This window comes from Porites lutea, chromosome 5 (assembly GCF_958299795.1).
Source record: "Porites lutea chromosome 5, jaPorLute2.1, whole genome shotgun sequence".
In the NCBI taxonomy this organism is placed as follows: Eukaryota; Metazoa; Cnidaria; class Anthozoa; order Scleractinia; family Poritidae; genus Porites; species Porites lutea.
In genome coordinates this window covers 7,150,961-7,175,779 of record NC_133205.1, presented here as the reverse complement: position 1 = coordinate 7,175,779, position 24,819 = coordinate 7,150,961, and the positions used below count along the sequence as shown (strand labels likewise).

General features: G+C 40.5%; 1 protein-coding gene across 1 annotated transcript; it reads left to right on the top strand.

Moving 5' to 3' along the window:
- Positions 1-1,379: 1,379 nt before the first annotated feature.
- LOC140936411 (ral guanine nucleotide dissociation stimulator-like 1) lies at positions 1,380-23,528 on the top strand. Its single transcript, XM_073385879.1, has 18 exons — positions 1,380-1,609; positions 2,124-2,431; positions 5,743-5,805; positions 6,438-6,631; positions 7,792-7,952; positions 9,905-10,120; positions 11,311-11,414; positions 13,110-13,194; positions 13,438-13,530; positions 13,854-13,940; positions 15,289-15,321; positions 16,349-16,470; positions 17,518-17,586; positions 18,900-19,041; positions 20,479-20,805; positions 21,330-21,438; positions 22,366-22,471; positions 23,322-23,528. The coding sequence occupies exons 1-17, from the start codon at positions 1,568-1,570 to the stop codon at positions 22,452-22,454; spliced, it is 2,244 nt and encodes a 747-aa protein (XP_073241980.1). The 5' UTR covers positions 1,380-1,567; the 3' UTR covers positions 22,455-22,471; positions 23,322-23,528.
- Positions 23,529-24,819: the final 1,291 nt, after the last annotated feature.

Genomic DNA, 24,819 nt, shown 5'->3' with positions numbered 1-24,819 from the left:
CAAAGGCTGAGCACTTAACCTCGTTTTGATACAGAGGCCCGGGAAATATTGATTGGTCGCTGCTTTGGCTCAGAAATTGGTGTGGGGAAGTCGGGTTGGTTTCTAGCTTTAGCTAGCCTCTTCCAGGCGCTCAGACTGGAGGGATTGGGTAGGGGTGAAGAGAGAAGCGAAACAGACAAACAACGACAAAACCAAACAAAAACACGGTTGTGAGGAAATGAGAGAGAAGACAGTCAAATCCACTCTCCCCAGTTCCCCCCTCTGTTTTTCTCTTCGCCCTCAGGATCTTTGGTGAGAGTGTTTTGTCCCGGCCGGCTCTCCGTGAGTTTGGCCATAGATTCATGTCAGATTTGTATACTTCAGTCAGATAACAAAAAATATGGGAAATATATAATAGTGAAAAAAGCCTCTTGGTTTTAGCAATTCAAACCATCAATTGTTGTCTCGATGTCGACATGTCGAGACAGAAAAAAAATCAATGATGAGAACTATACACCGGAAGTCACGGTCCTCATATTACACTCGCGTATGTGCACCTGGATACAATAAGTTCAAATATAATAAACATTCCAAAGCACTGGTAATGGAAATAGGGATGACTTCTAAATAAACACTGCAGATAAACAGCGATAAGATAAAATCAACTTCCTATACCCAGGATACTTAACATCAAAACTAATGGGTCAATATGCCCTCAATGCCCCCCTGGGGCGGGAAAGGGTAGTCGATCAAGATTTGGGTTTTGGTGAGCGTCAACAAGGCAAAAAAATAGGCTTCCTAGTATTTTTTGTCATCCTTTTTTAAAGTATTGAAATCTTTTCAAAAAGTGAAATGTGTGTTTCTATCTCATGTATGTAACTAGACTGCAAAACAGTTGGTTTTTTCCCAAAATCAGTAAATAAATCGGTAAAGCGTTGCGTAAGAGTCTTACGCGCGCGAAGTCTCGCTCTCTGTTTTCCGCCTCGTTCCAGACCTTTTGTTTGACTGCTCGCGCGTACTTGAATACGCAAAAATACGGACTGTTTTGCAGTCTAGTCCAGTCTAGTATATAACCGGCAGACGTTTCTCCTCGCTCATCGCCGCTGAGGGACGTTAGGAAAAACGTATGTTTTCGCAGGCTAGTATGTAACCAGAGCCTCAAAATATACCGGAACTTCCTTTGCTGTCAGAGTGTATAAATTTTTTCATTTATTATGAGTGCCCTTGGGAAAATAGATCTCTGCTTTCCTTTTTCTTTGATTTAAAATGTGAAAAATACCCTTTTTAGCACTGTTTTTCATTCCGAACAACGTCCGAAGAGATTGCGAATCAGTGATTGAATTTGATTGAATCAGTGTTTCGAAGCTAACTTCCGGTCTAGTATTTCATTTGTATCACGTGGGTCGATCTTCAATCAATTCCATCAATGACCGTTGTCTCTTCAATATGAGCCTTGTAATTTCGCCACCATGCAGTGCAGGTTTTTATCCCTGAAAGAATTTCTTTGAAAACTTTAACATGACAAACGAGGATTTTCTTTCACACTACACTAGAAGGACGCGGTTTTGGAACCGCTAAATCACAGATAATGATGCCTGCTCAAGATTCATCGACCTTTCAAAGCCCCCAAGTGAGTAACTTTTTTTCGTTCGTGCACGCTCACTCACACAAAATAGCGAATACTATTTTTTGAGTTTTGCTCACACCTCTTCAAGTATTCTTTTGTATGATAGAGATTTGAATTATTTTGGGCATAATTCCCTTGCGCATTGGTTAGCGAGAGTTCGGTGATCGCTTAGCAATGGTGACTTGTACAAATTGATCCGTATCGTGGTTATTGCAATCAAATGACTTTCAAGCGTCGATCTACAATCTTATTGTATTTCTCAGCTTGTATAACCGTCCTTATTCTACAAGTCTTAAAAATTTCTAACGTCCATATTTAAGGGAATAGGTGAGCGAACCTGTAGGACCAAAACTAGCTTCCTGCCGGAAATTCTTTACAAATTATTTTGAAATCAGTATTTTGATGACCACGACTTTAATTTTTACTCCGTAAAGAAGGAAGTCTCGTATTTGATAGTTGAAATTCGTGGTAACTTTGTAAACGATAGTAAATCATACTTCACCTTGTTTTTTTTTAGAGAGTTTTTTGGAAGGAGCAACGCGAAAAAGACGCTGTGTATTCGATATCCTTGAAGAGGGTGCGATATCGCTCTAGTGACATCTTTCTGCCAGCTTCGCCAGAAGATGAAGAATCTATGTCTGGTCTTCAGTGGGAAACACTGCGTGTTAAAACAATTAAAGCCGGTTCCTTGGCGAAACTTGTTGAACACCTTTCACCCGTAAAAATAGCATCGGAAGAACTCGACCCTGGGTTTCTTATAGCGTTTCTAAGTACCTACAGAACTTTTGCCAAGACTACCGAAGTTGTAGATCTTTTGTTCGACCGGTAAGTAATTGATAATAAACTTAAGTTAAGCTTTTTAAATACTGTACTTTTGCTTACATTTTTACGAATCTTATTCGTTTGATCTTTCATTTTCGTATGACTAGATTATTTTGTGAATTTCCCTGTTCCATTACCCCTGAGGTTATTATGATGTTGTAGCTATTTCGTTTTAATTAGTCATGCCATTACAGTTTCTTTGTCGCCGTGAACAATAAGCTTACACATTTGCATTCAAAGTCAGTCAGGTTCTACATGCATGGCTAATTCAGGGACGAATTGAATGGTAAACATCGTCGAGAATTTTAAGTAATGGTCAACATTGATAACAAGTTTTTAAGTTTTTTTCCTCCGCTATTGACAAGTTTCCACAGCACTGAAGTGGAAATCACGAGTGAGATCATCTTTACGTCAAGAATGATTAAAAGTATTAATTATTGATATCAATTAATTATTGTTGTTAATGGAGCGCCAACAGGCTATTTTTAGTCTCACATTTGTATTACAAAAGATGTCCAAAACCTCTTAATATTTTTTGTTTTTTGTAATGAACTAAAAGCCCAAGTTGTTCAAGATGGATCATTGAGGGAGCTTTTCTGATTATCTCATTATTTAGGATTAATAAACATTATTAAAGTATGAAGAACTGGCTTTCCCTTTGATTGTCATGAAATCTTTGATATGTCTACTGTAACCTAGCTTTTGTAAAAAGGTGACAAACATGGCAAACCATTGATTTTGGCCTGGTTCAGATGCCACTCTTTTCATGCGCTGAACCTTATCTCAAAGTAAGGCTGACCCAAGTAATTAAGGCTGGCTGAATGGATTCAGATGCTAATCTCAATTCTAGTATAACTAAATTCAGAGGAGAAAAGTGCTCTCTGAGTTAAACTGCTTGCAAATATGTTAGGGTTAGGTTAGGTTGGGCACATGAAAAGTTTCGGCATCTGAATCAAAGCCATATTTTCCCTGGTATTTGAGGGAAAAGCCGCCTCTGCTAGCAGGGAAAGCCATATCAAAATCACTCCAAAGGTGAAATTCCTGGCTGGGCTAGGCAGTAACTGAACCAAGCCTTAGAGAGCAGAAAATAAAAATTTGGCTGGCTGCAGGCTAATATTTAAATTTTAGTTAGTGTTGTTGTTTCCCATTGGGGGGGGGGGGGGGGGGGGGAGACTCCCCCCATTTCATCTTGATGGCATCATCATCATCATCAATCTTTATTTATACACGAAATCGTATCATTTTACATGGTCTTCCTAGGAATCGTGTTTAAAACTCGACTAAAATACTAAGACTAAAAGACTAAGGAACTATTGACTATAATGTTAAAAATACAAAAACTTACATTATGAATAATAAGAGTTACAATGGGTCATGGTGTATTAGACAAATCTTTCCCATGAATTGAAGTTTTAAAAACATTTAAACTAGGCAGTTTTCTAATCTCTGAGGGAATCTTGTTCCACAGAACAGATCCTCTGTAGTGTAGGCTCCTTTTTGCAGACTCAGTTTTGGGTCTGGGGACATAATAATTTAACTCAGAATTTCTAAGATTGTGTGAATGTACATTTGAGGTGTTGGTAAAGATCCGCCTCAGATACGATGGGGAAAGATTATTATGGATTTTATACATTGTCACAGCCAACTGTTTAAGTCTTGCATATTCTAGCCTTTCCCAGCCAAGCTCATCCAACAAAACACTTGAGCGAACGTCATAGTTAGAAAAGGTGAGAATTCTAGCAGCCCTATTCTGCAGCTTTTGAAGTTTGTCTGCTAGTCCCTTATTGATATTACCCCAAACGGCACCACAGTAATTAAAATATGGCATTACCAGTGCATTGTACATGTTCACTCTAGTATCAAATGGTATAAAATGACTTACACGCCTTAAGATAGCAATACCAGCGGATATTTTCTTTGAAATGGTATGAATGTGTGGGCGCCAGTTCAAAGATTCATCTATTTGAACTCCAAGGGATTTATGTTTAATTACTCTTTCTAAGGGTGTATTATTGACTTTGACTGTGAAGTCACTATTTATTTGGGATAACTTAAATTGGCTCCCTATAAGCATGTATTTAGTCTTCTTAACATTTAAAGTTAATTTGTTTGCTGACAGCCATGACTGGATTAAATTCATATCATAATTCATTTTATGTTCAAGGACACATGGGTCTTCTGCAGATGTGGGTAAGGGTAGTATCATCTGCATACATTCTGGGTTTTGAAAACAAATTACATGAAGGGAGATCATTAATATAAATAGTGAATAAGAGAGGGCCTAAAATAGACCCCTGTGGAAAACCACATGTTATATTACAGAAAGCAGATTGAACTCCATCAATGAACGTTTGTTGCTTTCGGTCAGATAGATAGGACTGGAACCAGTTAAGGGATTGAGAACTGACCCCATAGAGTTTAAGCTTTCCCAGAAGGATAGCATGATCCATGGTATCAAAAGCTTTTTTCAAGTCCAGGAATATGACACCATTTAAGAGACTGTCGTCAATATTCCATAGCCATTCATTCGTAGCCTCAAGTAAAGCTGTTTCAGTGGAAAACATAGGTCTGAAGCCAGATTGTGATTCAGTTAACAAGTTATTATTATTTAAATATTCATATAATTGATTAAAAACAACTCTTTCAATTAATTTACTTACTACAGGCAGAACTGAGATAGGTCTGTAGTTGTTAGGATCAGTCCTGAGGTCTTCTTTAAATATTGGCGAAACTCTAGCTCGTTTCCAAGCATTTGGAAATATTCCAGTGGTAATTGACTGATTTATTGTAAAAGTTAGACTGCGAGTAACTATGGGAGACGCTTCTTTCAGGAGACGTGCTGAGATGGCAAATGCCACTGAATGCCTTCTTGATTTCGGAGTCGTGAGTCCTAAACTGGGTATACAATTTCGCCATTAAGCATCTTGAACGGGGTGTCTTTTTAAATCCAAAACCTATAAAAGAGTTGTAATGTTGGCAATGAGTAGTCTTCAGTCTTCAAATTTTGATACCAACAATGAATTTTTTTTTCAAAAAATCTAATTCCATGATGTTTGAAAAATTAATCAATTCTCTGTGTGAAACTAATTGAATCAGGGTCATGAAATTAGCTCTCTTGTCTTTAAAAAGGGCAGCGAAATGACCCATTTTTATCTTAAGCAGGGTCAGGGTTGAAGTCCTTAGTGGCACACCCCTGTCCAAACTTCTCTTGAGTGCATTCTCCCTCCCCAGCTGCTCTTAGTCCCATCTGTCATGAAATCTCTGGGTATTTTATTCATAAATCCCAGTCATGTTGCTTTAATTTTTATCTGTAGGTATCGATTGTTCCTTCGCAATGATTCTGGGGAGAAAGAGGAAGTCGTTGAAGGTGTTCTCAGGTAATCAAACAGGGTCCTAGAATAACTTGTACATTAATCTGTGAAAATGGAACCTTATGCATCCTCTGTTTCTCTGCATGTAAGATAGTGCCTGTAAATTTTCTGGAAGTATCCAAGTCCTAGTGGTAACTTTGATTCACGGCAATGTAAATTTTATGTGGCATTTTTTTCCAAATTGCGGAAATCCGGCAAGGCCGTGCTTTAGAATAAACCCCACATTGCCATCCTGCGAGCAGAGCCCTCTTAAATTTGTCTTTTTCAGAGAGAAGGAGAAAAAGAGGCTCTGGTCGAATCATGTAAAGCCTTTGAAGTTGCCAAAGCCTGAAATTTGAACTTCAGTAGTCAGTCTTGTTTTCTCTGGTTTTCCAAGAGTGACCATTAGTTTATTGATAAATGGACAGTCATAACTTAGGTCTATGGCTGTACCAAGCACATGGATATTAGGCCTGGGTTTGAAACTCTATTCCAGCAACAAGCATTACATGTTCAACTAAAATCTTAGTAAATTCATGCAGAGTCTTTCTTGAGCATGTAAGAATCGAGCAAGTGAAAGAATGTCTCTGCTAGCAGGGTTAGTGAATTAATAATAAGAAAATTGTTTTACCTAAATTTCATGTTCTGTCTTTTGTCAGGGGTATTGTATCAGTGTTTGCTGTTTGGTTGGAGCAGTTTCCAGCAGATTTTGATGATCCTCCCAAGTACCCATCCCTGAATAGAATGCTCCATTTTGTAACATCAGAGGTGAAGGAGAATCATAGAGATGAGCTCACCAAGAAGATCAAACATCGACTGGACAAGTTTAGAATCACGCCTTATGAAGATGAAGGTAAGACACTGTGTGACTTAAATCTGTAGACAGGAAAGAAAATAGGAGTCATCATGAAGACATGCAGTCAAACCTCCCCCCCCCCCCCCCCCCCTAAGTATGCTTATGAAAATCAGACCTGAAAATCAGACCACAGAGCCACAGAGGGGTGGGAAAAGGAAGGAGAGCTTGCAACTACGTCTCTGGAATTTGAATGTCTGCATCAAAAAAGTCGATGTGGAATGCTGATTGGTGGAGATGACATTAGTAACAGCGTGCAAAGAAAATAGTGTCCGATAGCCGGGGGCTAGTGGATTTTGCTATCGGGCTAGTGAATTCTGTTTTTAACTTGCCCGACGGGCAAGTGATGTTTTATGAGGAGTTTGAATAACAGAAGAACAAAGTTTTTGGGGCTAGTTGAAATGACGTCTGCGCTAGTAAATGCTAGCTTCAGCTTGCCCGAATGGCAAGCTGTAAAAATGATTTTCTTTGCACCCTGAGTAATGATGTCATTACCCTTGGCATGTGTTTTTCAATGTTTGTTTACATTCGCGCTCGTTTCCGCTTTGGACTGATTGGCGGAAATCTGACAGCTCAGTCGATGGGGAGCCACGGGAATTAATTGGAAGTGGAATTAAAGTTCCAGAGACATAGTTGCAAGCTCTCCTTCCTTTTCCCTCCCGGACGCCAGAGCACCATGGAGAGCTTGCTCGCAGGCTAACGTACAAGAGGATAAAAACAATGGGTGACTATATATAAAACTGTCAGGCCAAAAAGTGGTCACAGTCGCTTATGAGAGGTAGTTGTTTAGGAGATGCTCTTAATTACAGGGCTTTGGCTGGGAAAATTTTGGCATCTGACAATAACCTGCACCACAGACAAAACTAGAAAAAAAAAAAACTAGTGGTTTTGGTTAAGTCTGTCTGCGAAACACAGCTGAAATCCTTGTTGTGGGCCCCCACCTGTGTACCAGGATTTGAGTGTGTGCTATGATTAGCCTGTTAAAGAAGCCATTAGAGATTTGCCAATCAGACTGAAAGGAAATTTGAAATGTACTAGCGGTAATTCGTGGAGTCTATAGGGGGCCCCAGAACAAGTATCTTGGCACTGCTTAGGAGACGTTACTAAACAGGACGACGCAGGCTCATCTGACAAGAAAATGTTAATTTTGCTTTTGCTAGATTATGATTTTGTCAACTTTCACCTCCCTGTATCATCGAATATTAACAATACTGATGAGGTTGACATGTGTCCCATCCAAGAAGAGTCTACTGATCCTAAAATGGACCTTTTGAGTATTGAACCTTCCCACTGTGCGGAGCAGTTAACAATCATGGACGCTGTAAGTAAATTTTGTGGCTACAGTGTTAGCCTGCATAGCAAGTGTTTCCAATCGAGTTATTGTGCAAAAGTTAGAGCGGGAGCAGAAAAAAAAAAATGGAAGGGGGAACAATGTGTGCAGGTTAAGCAGGGTCACATACAACTTAAACTCCATTAAGCAGCCAAATATTAAGCTTAATTGATTACTGACTCTTATAATTTCCATTTTTTATCGCATGACAAAAAAGAAATCATCTCACTTGGCCTTAAGCTTGTCTTCTTTAGGAAGCTTTTATGGCTTTCATGTGTGAAAAAATCAGGGGTCCGTATTAGTGCAGTTGTATTTTTTTTTAAAGTCATCATCGAGGCTACCATTATTATGTCGAAAAATATACTTGCTCTTGCTAGATTTTACTTGTCCATAATCATCCCTTTATATAACAGACATTAGATCAGTGTCTCAAGAGTGTCTTTAAGTGAGGAAGTGATCATGAGGTGTATGCAGGGTTGTCAGAAAACTTTGAAGTAGACGGCTGAGTTGTCAAAGTAAGCGGCCAGTCCTGGGATATTTTATTGAAAAAACATCATCTGTAAAGAAATGCCAAGCAGAGTAGCCAGTGGATACTAACCAGGTAGATGGGGATTTTCGCTGGCAGCTGGCTACTTTTGACAACCCTGGGTATGTTTGCATCAAGAATTGGTAGTGAGAATAGCACTTGCCTTCAGTAGATTTAAGGACTTTTCATGGATTATTATTGAGTCTTAAAGCGCAATACTCCTCAAATACATTTTTCATGAAAAAAAAACACTTCAGTGGAGTTTAGAGTTTAATCTTTGCCAAACATAATGCCCGTTTCTTCAGCCATTTTGCTTGGTGGAAAGCTAAACCATTGGTAAGGTCTTGGATGTCAAGTAATTGTAAAGAGACAAAATCCTTAAAAGTTGGTTGTTGTCACCATCATCATCATCATCATCGTCATCATGTTTTTTTCATTTGGCTACAAGATCATGGGATCACATGGCTTTTCCAATATACACCCCATCGGTAGTGGCAGAGAAGTAAATATTGGGTGAATGATGTCCCCCAGAACATTTTTGATATAATCTGGGCAGGATGTCATTGGTCAACCCAGGCCATTATAGTGTATTAGTGTCATGCCATTTTCTAGAGTTTGATTCCCAGTAATGACTCAGAGTTTTTGCCTTCTTTGTATGTTGTTGATATAATGTTGAATGCCAGACCATTGTCCGGTGGCTGAGAAATTGAAAAGGGTTCAGTGATTCTGTTACAGATAGTCATGGTGAGTCCTGGGACTCATCTTGTGAAAAATCATGAGTCCCAGTTCAAAAAACAATGAGTTCTTGGGTCTTTATGTAACCGCACAGTTAACCTGAAGACAGACTCTAAAACTCTGTATTACAGTTTACTGAAATAAAAATATACCCCTTCTATTGAAAAGCACAACAAAGACTAAAGAAAAAATGCATTGTTAAACAACAGCCACAAGAACCAGGGCTTGAAATAACGGCTGTTCAACGGACAATGTCCAGCCAGAATGGCAGCTTCACTGGCCAAAAACTTCACTCGCCAGTCATGACAATTGGTCATGCATGCATTCTCAAAATTATCTTGAAAAAACAGCGAAATCCTCACCTGTAAATCTCCTCTTTGTAAAAGTAAAATCACGTTCACCAGTAGAAAATTACACAAGGATAAGTTAACTTTTTTGCCAATATTTTGACTGGCCAGAAACGAGAATTGATTGAGCAAAAATTTCTTTGGCTGGGCATTGTGTCCTGTCACCGTTCGAAAATTATTTTGAGCCCTGAAGAACAGCCTCAGAAATCACACAAACAAGGTATTCTACAAAAACATCTTCAGATCAATCAATCTCAAAGAGTAAACTGTCTGTACAGTCATGCAATATCATTGCAGAACTTATTTTTGTGGTGGCACTACTTTCTGTTAAATAGAAGCTGTTCAAGAAAGTAGTAGCCTGGCATTGCCTTGGTTGTGTATGGGGTAAGAAAAAGAAGGAAGGGAGAGCCCCAACAGTAAAGGCCACAGTTGACCAGTTCAATGCAGTATCTCTCCGTGTCATCTCATCAATCCTTACATCCTCAAGTAGCAAGACTAGTGGGCCTAATACCAGAGGAAAATATATCTGCTGGTGGATTAGTGTTGCCCAGGTATGTTAACTACTGTACAAACATCAACAGCATGGCCCAGCAGGTGGGGATGCTCCCTTAAACAAACTATGTAGTTGTACGGTGCTGTTGGGTCTCTGAGACTCTGCCTCTGCCATAGACAAAATGAGATGAATTTGCAACTCTGTACTAGACAGTAGTAACAACAGGAATCCTGTTCCAGATAATAAGCATAACATGTATTAGAGATGTCTATAGTAAAAGAAATGTGAGATGCACTAATGTAGCTTGGAAATGTATGTAACTCATTATGGTATGAAAGTGGCTTACATTATTATAATTATTAAGAAGGATTAAATCTTGGGTGGCTTCCTTTGTGGCTAGCTCAGACAAGGGTAAGCATTTTTTTGCAGTTAAGCTTGATCGAGAATAATCAGGGATTATGGGGAAAATCATCCTTGTCCCAGGGTCAAACTAAAGTAAAATGATTATACCCCTTCTCAGAGGTGAAGGGTAAATTTTGTACCCTGTTCCAGAGTCAGAGCGACAAAAAGCATGCCCTGTTAAGTGGCACATTACCCATACAGCCGGCCCATATATGGAAGTCCCCTCCACCCCTGGGGATTTAGGGTGCCTAGGGTTTCTAAGGGCCTCCAGAGGATGCCAGTGCTAGCAATTACTGAAAATTATCCAACTACACACAAGCTTTCCAGGTACTTTCTTACCTACCTGTTTTTGTCACCCTGAATAAACTGGAAAAAGGGTAATGAGGGGTGGGCAACTAAAGACTAAAGACTGAAGACTTACTGAGCAAAAAAAATTGAACAACTGCCATTGGCGAATGTTGTTTCAAACCATATACTCAAGAGTTATTGAGGAAACTTGTTTGAGCATGCTCCAGATAGATATACTGCTGACCACTGGGCAGTAGTTCAAGACAAAATTTCAGTCTTTACTACAATTGTCAGAACTTCTAATCAGCAGACACATGTACAATATTAGGACCAGATTGTGTCAGCATATTATTGCAGGGTAAGTATGATTCTTGCTGGGGCCTCACAAGGTGTCTATCTACAGAATGTCTCTTTAAGCAAAGGTTCAACTGTCAGAACAGTGATGTCTTGTTTAATAATTATGTGTCATGTTACCTAGTCATGCAAATCCTTGAATAATATGAACTAAAATAATGTCCAAAGTGGTGCTTAATGATAAGGTCTTGTTATGTCTTATAGGAATGCAGAGATCTAAAGAATTTCTCATCAGTTAAAGCTATTTTATCAGGCTTGCAGTCAGCTCCAATACACAGACTTAAAAAATCCTGGTCTCATGTCTCAAGGTAATAAATTGTTTCTCCATTGTCTGGCCAGTTGTATACTGTTTTGGGTATTGACCCCTTTAACCCTCTAAGTCCCAATAGTGACCAAGATCAATTTTCTCCTAACAATATCCATACATTGTCAAGAGATAAGTTATGAGAATTAATAAAATGATCACCCGAGAGAAAATACCTTGATCTATCATCAGATTCTCTCAACTAATTCTTTAAGGAAATGTATGGAGATCAGTTTGGAGAATTGGTATGTGGATACTGGGGCTTAAAGGGTTAGGTCCCAAGAGAGGGACCAACATCAATTTTCTCTGAACAACATCAATGCATACAGTAAATCCGGGTTGTCAAAAGTAGCTGGCTGCCGGCAAAAATCGCTGCCTACTTGGTTAGTACCGGCCGGCTACTACTTTTTTAAAAAAAAATATCCCTGGACTGGCTGCTTACTTTGACAACTCAGCCGTCTACTTCAAAACTTTCTGACAACCCTGCGTAAATCCCCTATTAAGCCCCCCTTCTCAAATAAGCTCCCTCTCTCTAATGAAACCTTGTCTCTGTTAAGCCCCCTCTCCACTCCCCTAATTAACCAATAAATTATAGACTGTATTAATCAATCATGACTGTTGAACTTCGTGTGGACTGATACAGGATGGTTTATTTACCAGGTGGATTTCGGATTTGATTCTGATTCTGGGCTGCATGACCTAAAACGTCTTGTACTTGAGCTTTTCCACTTTGTATTCTAGTTCTTTATGAAGCACTGAAGCCATCGTCTTTTCTAAATTAAATAAGCCCTCCCTCTCAGATAAGCCCCCCTCACCCCTCAAATGGGTTTGAAATAAATAACCCCCACCCCCGTCCACGGGGGGCTTTTTAGAGGATTTACGGTAAAAAAAAAAAGGTTAAGAGAAGCCAAAAAATGATAACTGAAAGGAAAATGTTTTGATTTTTTATCAAATTCTCTCAATTCGTGAAAAAATTCATGGAGTTCAGTCTTGAAAATAATATTTGTGTGTGGGTATTTGGGCTTAGCATCTCATCTGGCGTCAGGGGAGTAGGAATACTTCATTCAGTAATTATGGTTATAGGGGAGGCACCTGAGTCCCTTTCTCTCAGTTATACTGGACTGAACGGAATCCTGTCACTGTCATAATTATTTTACTGAAATCAGAGTAAGGCCCAGAGAGGGCCCTAGCTAGCAAGCAGGAAAGGTGAGGCAACAGCTTTATCTAGATTTCAACTCATCTTAAAAAAAATGTTTGAGTTGTAAAATAGTCCCTAGTTGAATGAGGTTGATTTTTTGAAGAAATGCCTTACGAAAAATGCTGAAAATAGCGTTGCTGATCTTCTAGTTTGAATTTTTTGGGGGTTTGCAACTTTGTCACTGGCAATTGCAGATCTTGCCTTGTCTATGCTAAGAGGCAGACTGTGGCCTTGGCCCCAGCTGGGTGAGTATTAACCTTGAAATCCATCAAAACCACAGAGGCTAATAAAAAAACTAAGCTAAAGCAACAACAAAACAATAACAGCGACAGCAACAAGAAAAAACAACAATTGAAAAAATCAAAAAATACAATTAAATTTTTGTTTTTCCTCGCAGGAGTTAATCTAACTACCCTATGAACCTTTTAGCCGTAGGAGACCCTCAATAGAATTGCCCCACTACAGTTTTTGATATTTAATTCTTTATCAACTTTTTGTCAGGGAATGTCAATCATTGTACAGTGAGTTGTCAAGCCTTTTTTCTGAGGATAGCAATCAACAAAGCAGTAGAGAAGTTCTTATGAAGGTAACTTTAGGTACTTATAGTGTTGTCACGATTAAGTTCAGTAAGCACAGTGTCGTGAAATTTCTATAATTTTAAAAATTGGGTTTGGAACTTTTTCCCTCCATCCTTCAGGATATCTTGCCAAGCTAATATCAACTTGTGTTGAAGATTCTTGATACAATAGATTGCTGTATAATTGCTTGATTTCTTGTTGTTGTTTCTGTGCCCAAAGTTTGTTTTATTAACACTTTCATTATCCAACAGGAAGGTACTGCTAAGTGGGCCCAGTCAGATTCAACTTCACCAACAAAAAAGCTGGCAAATCTGAAGAAACGCAGGTCTAAATTTATGGAGATGGTACGGACATTTTTGTACCCTGTAGGCATATCCGTTTCGTTTTAGCCATGCTGGAGAAGCGGGAGAAGCGCAAGAGTCGCGCAAGGGGGGTGTGGTGGGGTTTCCTTTCCTTCTTCACTACGCCCCTTTCACTCCCCCCTCCTATTTTTTTTGCTCGCCCTTACGTGGCTCCTGCACTTTTCCTGCTCGGCGTAAAGGAAACAGAAATGACTGCTAAGCTGGTTAACGTTTTTGTGATGCTTGAGATTACTATTAAAAATATCTAAATTATTTGTCTCTGTTTGGTTGAGAAAGCTGAGGTATTTTTATGTTTTGTTTTGAAGGGAATTATTCAGGGTACTGTTCCATATTTAGGAACATTTCTGACAGATCTTATGATGTTAGATACAGCACTTCCGGATATGACTGAGGTAAGGAAACTGACGGCTAATAGATAAGTGTTGCTCTGAAGTGTTGCAAATTTGAACTCTTTGTGGCAAATTGCCACTGAACGTACAGTTTACTGTAAATCCTACACTAAACCCTCGTGGGTGTTTTCATTCCATGCATGTCTGTAGCCTGCGAAAACATCCGTTTCTCCACGCTCTTCGCCGCTGGGGACGTTTCGCGCGGAGGAACGTCTCCGCGCGAAACGTCCCTAGCGGCGAAGAGTAAGGAGAAACGGATGTTTTCGCAGGCTAGCATGTCTGACCCAAGTATGAAGCTAGGCACGGAGACAGTGGACTAATTAAAAGGGACACCCAACGACTGTTTTCTGTAAAATATCTGTTCGGAGAAGCAAGTATTGCCTAGAATTTTCTATTTCTTGAGGACGGCTACAAATTTCTAGACGACCGCTACATTCATTTATAATTTTCGAAGCTCAACTAATAAATTCCCTCCGATTTTCTGAAGTTTAATTTTTCGCATTCCACTCCGCAGATTAGGTTATTTTTCATAGAAAAAAAAAACTTGAAATTTTTGGACTCAAAAAATGGATGGAAAGAGGAATCTGATCAGAGAAATTCTCTCCTTCGTAATACGTGAAATTTCATCTAAGATTTTCGGGAAAATAATACTGAATCCCTCGTAATTTCGAAAAGACTCAAGTTTCCCTAGTATGACCGAGCAGATATAAATTTTATAGCCCCGCTTAGCATGCATTTCTATAGATATCCCCTGGATAGCCTAAAAAAACCGTCGTTGGGTGCTCCTGTAGTTAAAAAGGAGTTAAAGCAAAGGCTTTCTGGTGTAGCAGATGACAGCCGGAAGTAAGGCTTTTCTTTTTTGATATTGTTGGATTAGTGTTGGTGGTGTCTAGTTACTCTTGTAAATACGATTTGCCCGAAACTTTGGGCAAATCACTGCCCAAGAACACACAAATTCCACTTATGGTTGCTTTCCATCGGTCAAAAATACCTTTACCTAAGCTCCCTTATAATGATTAGCGGGAGTTGGGAGGAGTGACTTGTGTAATAATTTTTTATTGCAATGTAGTGCCTGCTAGCTTACAATGTGGTATTTAATTCTTTAGAATTTAATTTAAATATTTGATTTTGGGTGTCGGGCCTGAAAGGTTACTGGGACTGTCAACTTTACCCCTTCTGAGTAAAATTGTATGAAGCTCAAAAAGTATGAACCTGTGAAGCCTATCATGCCAAGTACAGTGTGTATATAAATTTTGGGAGCTGTTGGAGGTTATCCTTGGCTTAATTTTCTCCTGGCTCTTTTCACTGTGATAGCAGTGGGTAAAATGTATTTTTTCTTATTCCATTACAGGATGGATTGATCAATTTTGATAAAAGAAGAAAGGTATGTTTGAAAAGACAACTCATCCGCTTGTGTCAGCCAGTTTGAAATTGTTTCACTTTGTTTATAGTAGTTTGCGCTATGCGACTAAAATGTTCTGCGTGCTAATTTGAACGTGGAGTTTTCAAAATAACATAGAGAAAGGAAAATCAATTCGCTTCATTTGCTCGGTAAAATCCTGAAAGGGGTCATTTGAGCGCGTTCGTTTGGAGAGTAACGGCTACGAAATCTATCAAAATGCAAAATGAAGGTGCCAAGTTAGGGATGTCACTAAGATTTCAAGTTGCCGGGGTAAATACAGCAAGTAGGTGGGGAATCAAACAGCTAGGGATTTCTCTTAGTTCTATTTTTCTTCTATTTTCCTATGAAAGTAGCCGGGGGCCACATTCTTAGTAGCTCGGGGAAAAACCCCGGCCCCTGCCTCTTAATGACAGCCCTGTGCCAAGGTATCGTTTGTGGTATCAATCCTGCTTTATGCCGTTATCTCTGCATTTGCTGTCGTGGTTGTTGCTTAAACTCCCTTATCACTCAGGGGCGTAGCCAGGATTTTTCAAAGGGGGGTTCACAAAGGCTACTCACCAGACTATATATGGTTTATACCGCTGCTCTCCCTCGTGTATCAGCGGGCTCAGTCGTATTATCGCGGCATGAAGGCCCATATTAACTAAAGACAAGAGCCGTTGACGAAAATACTTTACAAAAAAACACATTTTAAAAAAGAGTGCTTTTCAACAATAGCTTTTACGGCCAAGTTATTGTCATGGCCTTTTCGCCACCTGAATATTGTAGGTTGTTTGCTCAAAAGAAGGCCTACCAAGGGGGGGTCACGGGCACCCCAGGACCTCCCCCTAGCTACGCCCCTGTCACTGAACGCTCTCACTCCTTTTCAGTATTAAACTTGGTAATCCACTTCCACTTAGTATAGTACTTAGCCACATTTTATTTACGGGAAAATGCTTTCAAGAAATCTGATTTTACATGATGTTAGATTTTTGTTTTATTTGTCTTCTATTACTACTTTATTTTTCAGGAGTTTGAAATGATTGCGCAAATAAAGCTGCTTCAAGAAGCTGCGAAAAATTACGACATTGTCCCCGATGAAGCATTTCGACATTGGTTTGATAATATCAAAACATTTTCGGAATCTGAAAGGTAATAAAAATTAATGAGTCGGTCGACTTTGTCGATCACAAATTGGTGTTCAGGATTTTCCTCGCTCTATTCTTCTCGCCGCGCAGCCGCCAGGGGAAAATTTTGGCGGGGCTTGGGGCCCGAGCCTGCTTGCAGGGTAGTCGCGGAAATACTGCAAACTGCAAAACAAATCTTTTCGTCATTATCCCATTCATAGCCCAGAAGCCCGTTATCGCCCGTGTGGAACCCCGTTTATGGTACCACTTTTGATAGAAAACTTTTCCTGTCAACTCGTGCCGGACATTTTTAATTAGTGATCTTCCGAACCATGCCGGAATATGTGTGATTTACTCCAACAGTCCAACTTTGCTTGGAAAATTTGAATGAAGATCTTGCTGCACTACCCACGCTCCCTCCCTTCTAAGTGTTCAAGCTCCTTGGCCTTTTCGCTCTTTCCTATGTAGCAGCAAAGCTGAGAAGTAGTAGGGAGGAGTGGGAAGTTAGAGCAATAAAACTGCATTTTTTGGCACCAGAATGAAAGCTAGTGTAGTACTCGACGAGTGAACAACGTTTTGGGCAGTACCGCTGCTTTTTGGCCGGCCTGTTCCGGGTGTAAGGTAGTGGGGATGGTGTTCTCCATTTCGCGCCACTCTTCATAATCTGAAAATCTGGACAGTCCACTTTTTGGCAAGATTGTAACTAGAATAAGGGCGTGCAATAGCAAAATTTCCAGGGACAAATAAGTCATTCCGGAGTTCGTATTCCTAAAATTTTGAAATTTTCGTGGACAAAGGTGCCAGCGAAACCGCCAGTTACACCAGCTAAAATCTTACGCCTCATTTTTATGTCAAGTTTTTCTTGAATCCTTTTCCTTGTCGAGCAGAACCTTTTCGCAGAAATGGAGCTTTTTTTTAAACTACTAGCTAAATGAAAACCGCGCAAACTGTTTTAGCTTTGTCGTAGACAGGTTGTTACTGTACCAAAAGTAACCAGGGAAGAAGGTCGTTTCCATTTGTAGGTTGAAGAATGGATATCACTGATTTTTCTCTGCTTTTTTTCTTTTCGCAGCTACAAGTTGTCTTGTAAGGTTGAAAAAGTGGAACTTAAATTTACGAAAAAGAAGTCTACCAAAATAAGGTCTGTAGTGTTCGAGTCCTAATTCATTATATCAATATTCAAGACAAGCTCCAATTCGCATTTCGCCGGTGTAAAAGCCAGTGGTATTGGAAGATACTGCCGAAGAGGTGTCATTTGGATCGTTACTCCATAGGATTTCATCCACAGACTCAAAAGTTAGAACTGCATACTAAATGAAAAGCATACCATGCGAAAGTACTGCCTCGGAAGAGGTTTCATGTGAATGGTTATACCATAGAATTATCTTCCACTGTGATCTTATCTAGCCTGAATTTCATCCGATTACTTCGAGCCGTTATTACTCCCTCAGTAACGTCTGAATCGACCTGCCGTTAATGCCGTCCAGTGACGTCACTCACTACACGAAAACATGGTAGTGATTGTCTAAACATTCGCATAATCATGTATAATTATGAAAAATTTAGCGGGATTGTCGCTTGATATTCAGCGTATCGCTTCTCTGGCATTCTTTCGTGTAGTTCAAACATTTTGATAAGCTTAATCTTTATCTTAAACAGCAAAATTGCCCTTGTCTTCGAAACTGAATTGCTAGATTAAACTGCGAATGAAGAATCATTGCGTAGAGTTGGTAGGTTTTTCATTTAGAGCCGCTTTGTGGTTTCGGCGGCTGGTGATTTTGTTTACGCGAAGTTTTTCTGAGATCGATGTTATAATTCGACCTTCTTGCTATTTTCACCGTCAAGTGTAATGATTCTGTTAGCTTTTCTGTCTTGTTTCCTTGTTTCTTTTCTTCGTTAAGGACCAAATAGTTTCTTTTCAGTTGAAGAAAATCATTGTGTTTTTGAACTAAGTGTTCCGTGTGTGTGTTCAGTTTCATTGCGTGATTGCGACCGAGTTTGCTTATAGAATTCAGTACAACCGGTTCAGAGTTGTACGGCATGCAGATAGTTGTAACGTTAAACATGAATTATGATGGAAAAAAATAAAGCAGTTCTGTATCATACAGACATTTCCAAACGATATTTCTCGGTTTGCCACTTGAAAATGGTGTTTTACTTTTTGCATGAATTAAAGCAAAGGTCAAGGGGTAGTGACGTCACTGGACGGCATTAACGGCCGGTCGGTTCAGACGTTACTGAGGGAGTAATAACGGCTCGAAGTAATCGGATGAAATTCAGGCTAGATCTTATCGAAAGACTCAAAAGTTAGAGTGTCATCCTCTCTAAATAACTTATTTTTAGCTGCTTTTACAAATCTTGAGCCTCAGGAAAGTGGTCTCTGAAAGGAATTCACGATCGTAGCTACCTTGCAACTATTGTAAAAGTTTCTTTTTCGTTTTTCTTTTTTACCAGACGAATGTTGAGTGAACCCGACATCAGTAAGTTGAACCTAATGACACAGTTATCGGCGCAAACTCTCGCTCCACCGCCTGGCGAGAAACAGTGCAAATCAAACGAAAATTCACCCGTCATTGCTCGTCGTCACCAAAGAAATGTAAGCAAGTTTACTGAAGATCGCGGCGAAACACGCTAGTAAAGGCCGATACACACGAGGGAGCGTTTTCAAGTTCGCTCAATTTGCCCCGGGAGCTTGCTCCCAAATATTTAACCGGTTAAATATCGTGGAGCATTTTGCGGGGTGGAAATTCTGCTCCCGAGGATGAAGTATACCCATGAAATCGTTGGTACACACGGAGGAGCTTTGCTCCCCGAGCGTGCCCTTGGATCATGCTCCGGGAGCAAAAATCCCTCGTGTGCATCGGCCTTAATAACCCTGTCACATTTGTCATATCAGTACTTACACCGTTTTCTTCTTTCCGCCGTCCTGTTGTCTACTAGAGAGCTTTAGCCTTGACGACGGCGACGGCAGCAAAAACGTCACTTTTAAAATGAATTCGCCTTTTTTCAAACCTTGTTGCGTTTATTCCAATTCGATGAGAATGTCAAATGTATGCGGATTTTCTTTTCTTTTTCTTTTCTTTTAGTAAGAGAAAGAAAAACTCGTCGTCGCTTGTTTACGTCCTCCATAAAACGTAAAATTAGGCATTTTCACGTTTAAGTCGTGCAGCAAAAAAGGCGTGATGCACGTGCAAAGTTGTTGCTTTGATTAACAAACCTATCGCTTTTTTGACGTCCTTGTTGCCGTCGCCGTCGTCGTTGCTAAAGCTCCCTACTAGTACCACGGCGACGGAAACGTGAATGTGAAAAAAGAAACAATAGGTTTAAAGAAAGCAACTTTGCGTGTACATCACGCTTTTCTTTAAACTTCTTTTACGTCCCCTTCGCAACTACGACGTGTAATGACCTAGATGGGTCTCTTGAGAACGTGAACGGCTAGGTGATAGAGCAGTTTTCATTTGAGTGTCGAAAAGTAATTGGTTTTGCACTTTCTACACGATGCGATTGGCTTAAAAGATTCGCGCCACCTTTTCATCCAATCAGAAGTAAAACCAAAGCCAATTGTGACGCGCTCGCATGCATTTTCCCGCGCTTTGCGTCAGCCACATGTAATTACTTCGAGTTTTGATTGGTTCAATGTATTGTCTGTGTCCTATGTGATTGGCCAGAGTAATTACTTGGTTTTGGTTTTACGACACTCAAACGAAAACCACTCTATTTTTTATTGTATCTATCTGAACTCTATTAAGTGGAAGGCGGTCCTTTCTCGTTAGCTCCAACTTCATTTCTGAACATTTTAAAAAACAGCTGGGAGTAATCGCGGAAAAGGTTGAATTAAGGGCACAAAGTCAGTTCTTCCGTGAACTTTTCATTGGCGTCGCCCTTGTCGTGTAGGTACGACACATGTCGGAAAATTATCCGCTGGGTTACAGTTAGAGATAGTCAGAATGCAAGTTTGTTGCATTTGTGTGCGGTGTTGTGTAACTGCATGTATATGGGCTTTGGTTGATTTTCATTATCGATCAATTGACAGCATTCTGGATCATCGTCATCCTCAACGTCCTCTGGCGTGTCATCGTGCTCAGACACACCTTCCTCGGCTCTGAAACCCACCTCATTCTCCCTCCCTCGTGGGCGCTGTCTGCCCACAACACCATCCTCCTCCTCTTCACCTCGCTCTTACAAAATAGGTTTTTCACGCCGGTCTTTACCGCTGCCGCCGAACTCTCCACCCATCAGAATACTGCATGTCCCAGAAAGTCCAATCAATAGAGCTGCACACGCGGGATGTATTATTCGCGTCAGTATAGAAGGAATGGAAGACAAGAGCTCAAGTGGTGTCATCTATAGAGGCATCTGGGTAAGTAGGAAATTTCGATTACGTTTGTGCGCGCGCGTGTGAAGGCCAGGCCACTTGAATCTTAGCCTGTTTCAGGAGCTCGACCTTCAGCAAGTAGGAACAAGCCAAAAGAAAAGCGAACAAGAGAAAAACCGGGAGAAAACTGGAATGGGAGGGCTCCCTTTTTTGCTCGTCTCCACCAATAGGAAGCCTAAAGCACCCCTTCCATTTCCTAAGGGAAAAAGCCCTACAAGTAGCTAAATTTTTTACGCTTGACTTTATTTCTGTTTAGATGGTATATTTTGCGTTATTCATTTTTACGTTTATAATAAGTGAAAGAGTCGAAAAAAAGAGAAAAACAGATTTTTCTTCAATGGAAACCATTTCAGTTCACGAACGCGGGTCAATGGTGTTTGACTTTTATACTTTTATTTGACCGTAGTTTGGTTCCGTACATGAATGCAGTCTTGAGATGTGGCGAATAGCCACATGTACATTAGCTACCGTTTAGTTCCTGGTTTATTTGATGTTTTTGTGATTTACAGCTTTCAGATGATGAAAGAACTCCGTCTGTCATTCGAACGTGTCTAGAAAAACGAGAAATGGAGGGAGACCCTGGCGATTACATTCTTGTACAGATTCTAAGGGATGGAAGTAAGTCGTCATTAACGTTTGTTGTTTTCCTCTTTAGTAACTTTATGACGATGATTATTTTTTGAGAAGTCCATCTCCTGCGAGTTCTTTGCATTTACTTCAACTTTGTTTATCAGCTTTTCCTCCCTACCCCGGAAAGATAGCTGCCACTTGGGGTGGTCACCCATTGTCAGTGTCCCTCTGCGCAAAAGTGGTCGATCAGAGAACTCCTGTGAGACAAAGCCTTCGGTTTTTCTTCGTAAAGGTTGTTTTCCACTGACGCGTTTTTGGTTACGCAGGTTAATGCACGTAAATTTTAATCACGTAAATAAAATAGAGGCAAGATAAAAAGTACTGAGGTTAAACGAGAAGTTGAGCGAGGTTCAACTTTTCCGCCTACGAGCGACTTTTCTTGCATTGCCTCTATTTTATTTGCGAACGTAAATTTAACGCACGTACGTACGTAAGAATTACGCGACACTGGAAATCAACCCTTACTCGAGAAGGATATAATGTCTTACCATTTGCAGACATAAAAAAGGCAGCACATTGTACTTAGTTTGGTTTAGAACCTGGAGTGTTGGTCCGGCCGCTAAGGTTATATGAGAAGGGGATGCCCATATCACTAGGGTTTGGGAATGGGGATGCCCAAAACTTGGGGATGCATATATCACTGTAACACCGGGCCTACCACACAGAGGTCTGGTGGTGGAAACGCGGTTGTGGTTGACCTTGTTTTGATACAACCCTTCCTGCTTTCATATGTACATCACGTTGTTCTTATGCCAAATAGTATTTTAAAGCATAATTTCCACAAGAAAAGGAAGGAGGTTTGTATCAAAACAAGGTCAACCTCAGCCTCACTTTCACTCAAAGGCTAGGATACCAAACCCACAACTGTACAATGGTCTATTGAGCTAACCAGTCAGCGGTTTGTCTGTGTTGCAGTGGAGCTCGTCATTCCGGACAACGCGAATGTTTACTACGCCATGAATTCAAATGTGGATTCCCTGCTGTTCAAACTCAAGAAAAAGTAGAGCGACATCCATGTAAGGTGTGTTATTGGTTTCTACTCTTTCATGCGTTATTTGCCTAGCATCTTGTTGTCACTAGTGACAAAGTAGGAAAAGGAAAACTGATTCAAGACTCAAAATAAAACACACAGCACGATCTTCTTGCAGTAGACTCTATATTATTTTTTAGGCCCTCTCCCACGTATTACTCTAGGTGCCAGAGGCTTTTCATGCGTAGTTTCTGGGATCAGTTGGGCCTTCGGCCGAAGACTTTTCGACCTGCGGGCGACGAAGCTCCTCGTCGCACAGGAGAAACTCTGGTACACAGGGTACCCACGTATTTGTTTGTATTTGAAAGCGGAAATATTTTTCCCGTTTTCCAAAAACAATTGCGTTCATGTATGTCGTTTTGGAATCGTTTTTGCTTGGCCACACCTGTCCGTTTCTGTTTGAAAAGCAATACTTTTTTCAATCTTTGGCTTTGAATCGTTCTTACATTTAAGGCTTCGATTTTCGAGACCGGCGGTAAAAGTAGCTCTGCTGATTTAGTCTTAGCCTTGTCAGTAACAAGCTCGAAAATTTAAGCTTTGAAAGAACATTACTTTAGATTTGCCATAGGTCTGAAAGAAGGCAAAGTTGCTGTCAAGTTTCGTTTTTCGGTGACTGTTGTTGACGGAGTACATAATCATCATTTCTCGTTGCGCCAGTGGGCACATAAGGATACGCGTGGATGGAAAGCCAATCTACAAGAAATCGGGTTTCAAATTTTTACGGTCACTTGTGTCAGTGTATCCAGGGTATCTAGGTAGCACAGTCCTAAAATGTGCAAGGTGGCTTTTAAAGTTAGATACACATACTACTATGAACTCTTTCTTTCCCTTTTTTTTTCAGGAAAGTGCCGTCAAATCATCGCAGATGCCTTGAATGGAAGCTCTCAAGGTACATTAAAGGGCTGTGCCTCAGATTGAGTAACAATGAATTCCTGGATCCTGTCTTTCAGCAGCACAGGAACTTCATTCAGACCCCATATGCACGGAGATAAGTTGTTCCGTGGAAGAGGGTCATTCTCCAGTGCCGGATCTAGACCTTGAGATATGGAGGGGGTTGGGGCGGTCATACAGACCCTGTGATAAGGGGGGGGGGGGGGGGGGGCGGGGGTCTCCAAATTATTTTTTCGACCCTTCGGGCCTTACTTTGGTCTAAAAATACGGGAGGGCAGGGCCTCCCCGGGCCCCTCCCCTGGATCCGCCAATGTTCTCACAGCCAAGTCAACGTAAGCGAGTGCTAAATAAGAAACAAGCTGACCCCTTTGCCCGAGCCAATAGCTGGCAACAGCGCACGCGAATGCTGTGATTGTCTCGCCCTGCCCGATTCGACGCAACTGGGCGAGCCAAAGTGTTTATGTCATGATGGAAAAAAGTGCTCGGCTCGGAGGGTGACCCTACCATCGATAAAGGGCAGTGACCCGGCTAGGTGGGTCACCCTTCTAGACGAGCCATCTTTTAGTTTCTCATGTAAATGGTTGGCCAAGTTTTGTAAGGAAATGTAGGAAAAGTTGGCTCGTCCAGGGTTGTTCAGGAAAGCGAGTGACCCTTCTCCCCGTGGCAAGTTTTCTCCTTATAAACGGGGCCTCAGTTTTAATAGGGTTCGTACAGAGTCTTGAATTCCTGAAAAAGTCTTGCCCAGCAATTTTCCAGACTTGGAAAAAGCCAGGAAAATCGTGATAAAGTTCGGAAAAATGGTACAAAGTCTTGAGGGTTTTTCAAAGCTACAACACTTGCTTTCAAGTGATTTTGTTTTGTTTTTGTTTTGGTCAAATCTTATTCAATCTCGGCCTCGTACTTTTGCCGTGCATTATGAATAAAGCTTTGTTCCTCCCTTTTTTTAAAGGTCTATATTGATCATATTTGTTAACCTTGAGTCTGGGAAAGAAATTATTGCGTTGGATAAAGGTCTGGAAGAAGTCTTGAATTTTGGATCCAAAACTCTGTACGGACCCTGAGTATACCTCCTTAAATGGAAGTCAGATCTTGGACCGTGCACTTGGTCTAGAGGATATTTCTCTATGTACACAACTCTGAAAAGATTTGGTACACTAATGTCGCTGCTGAAACTTCACTTAAACTGGTCTCTTTGACAATGTGAAACACATACTTTTGCCCCGCTTATCACGTGCTAAGAATTGCATGCGCGCGCTTAATTAGTATAATAGGTTTCTTAATGACTGTTGTACAAGCGAAAGAGTTTATTCTATCGACCGCGGCTCAAGGACGACGCCTCATTTCATACTTGTTCTGGGATGTGACCAATTAAGCTGGACTTTTTAACTTAAACGCCGTCCACATGTGTCTGGATATTTTTGAATCCCCATTGTTTTTTTTCGGAAACG

Bases quoted from the DNA above. Each gene is read 5' to 3' on its own strand.
- LOC140936411 (XM_073385879.1), top strand. From the start codon at position 1,568: ATGATGCCTGCTCAAGATTCATCGACCTTTCAAAGCCCCCAA. The intron at 6,632-7,791 runs GTAAGACACTGT...TGCTTTTGCTAG, and splicing joins CACGCCTTATGAAGATGAAG to ATTATGATTTTGTCAACTTT. The intron at 13,195-13,437 runs GTAACTTTAGGT...ATTATCCAACAG, and splicing joins GTAGAGAAGTTCTTATGAAG to GAAGGTACTGCTAAGTGGGC.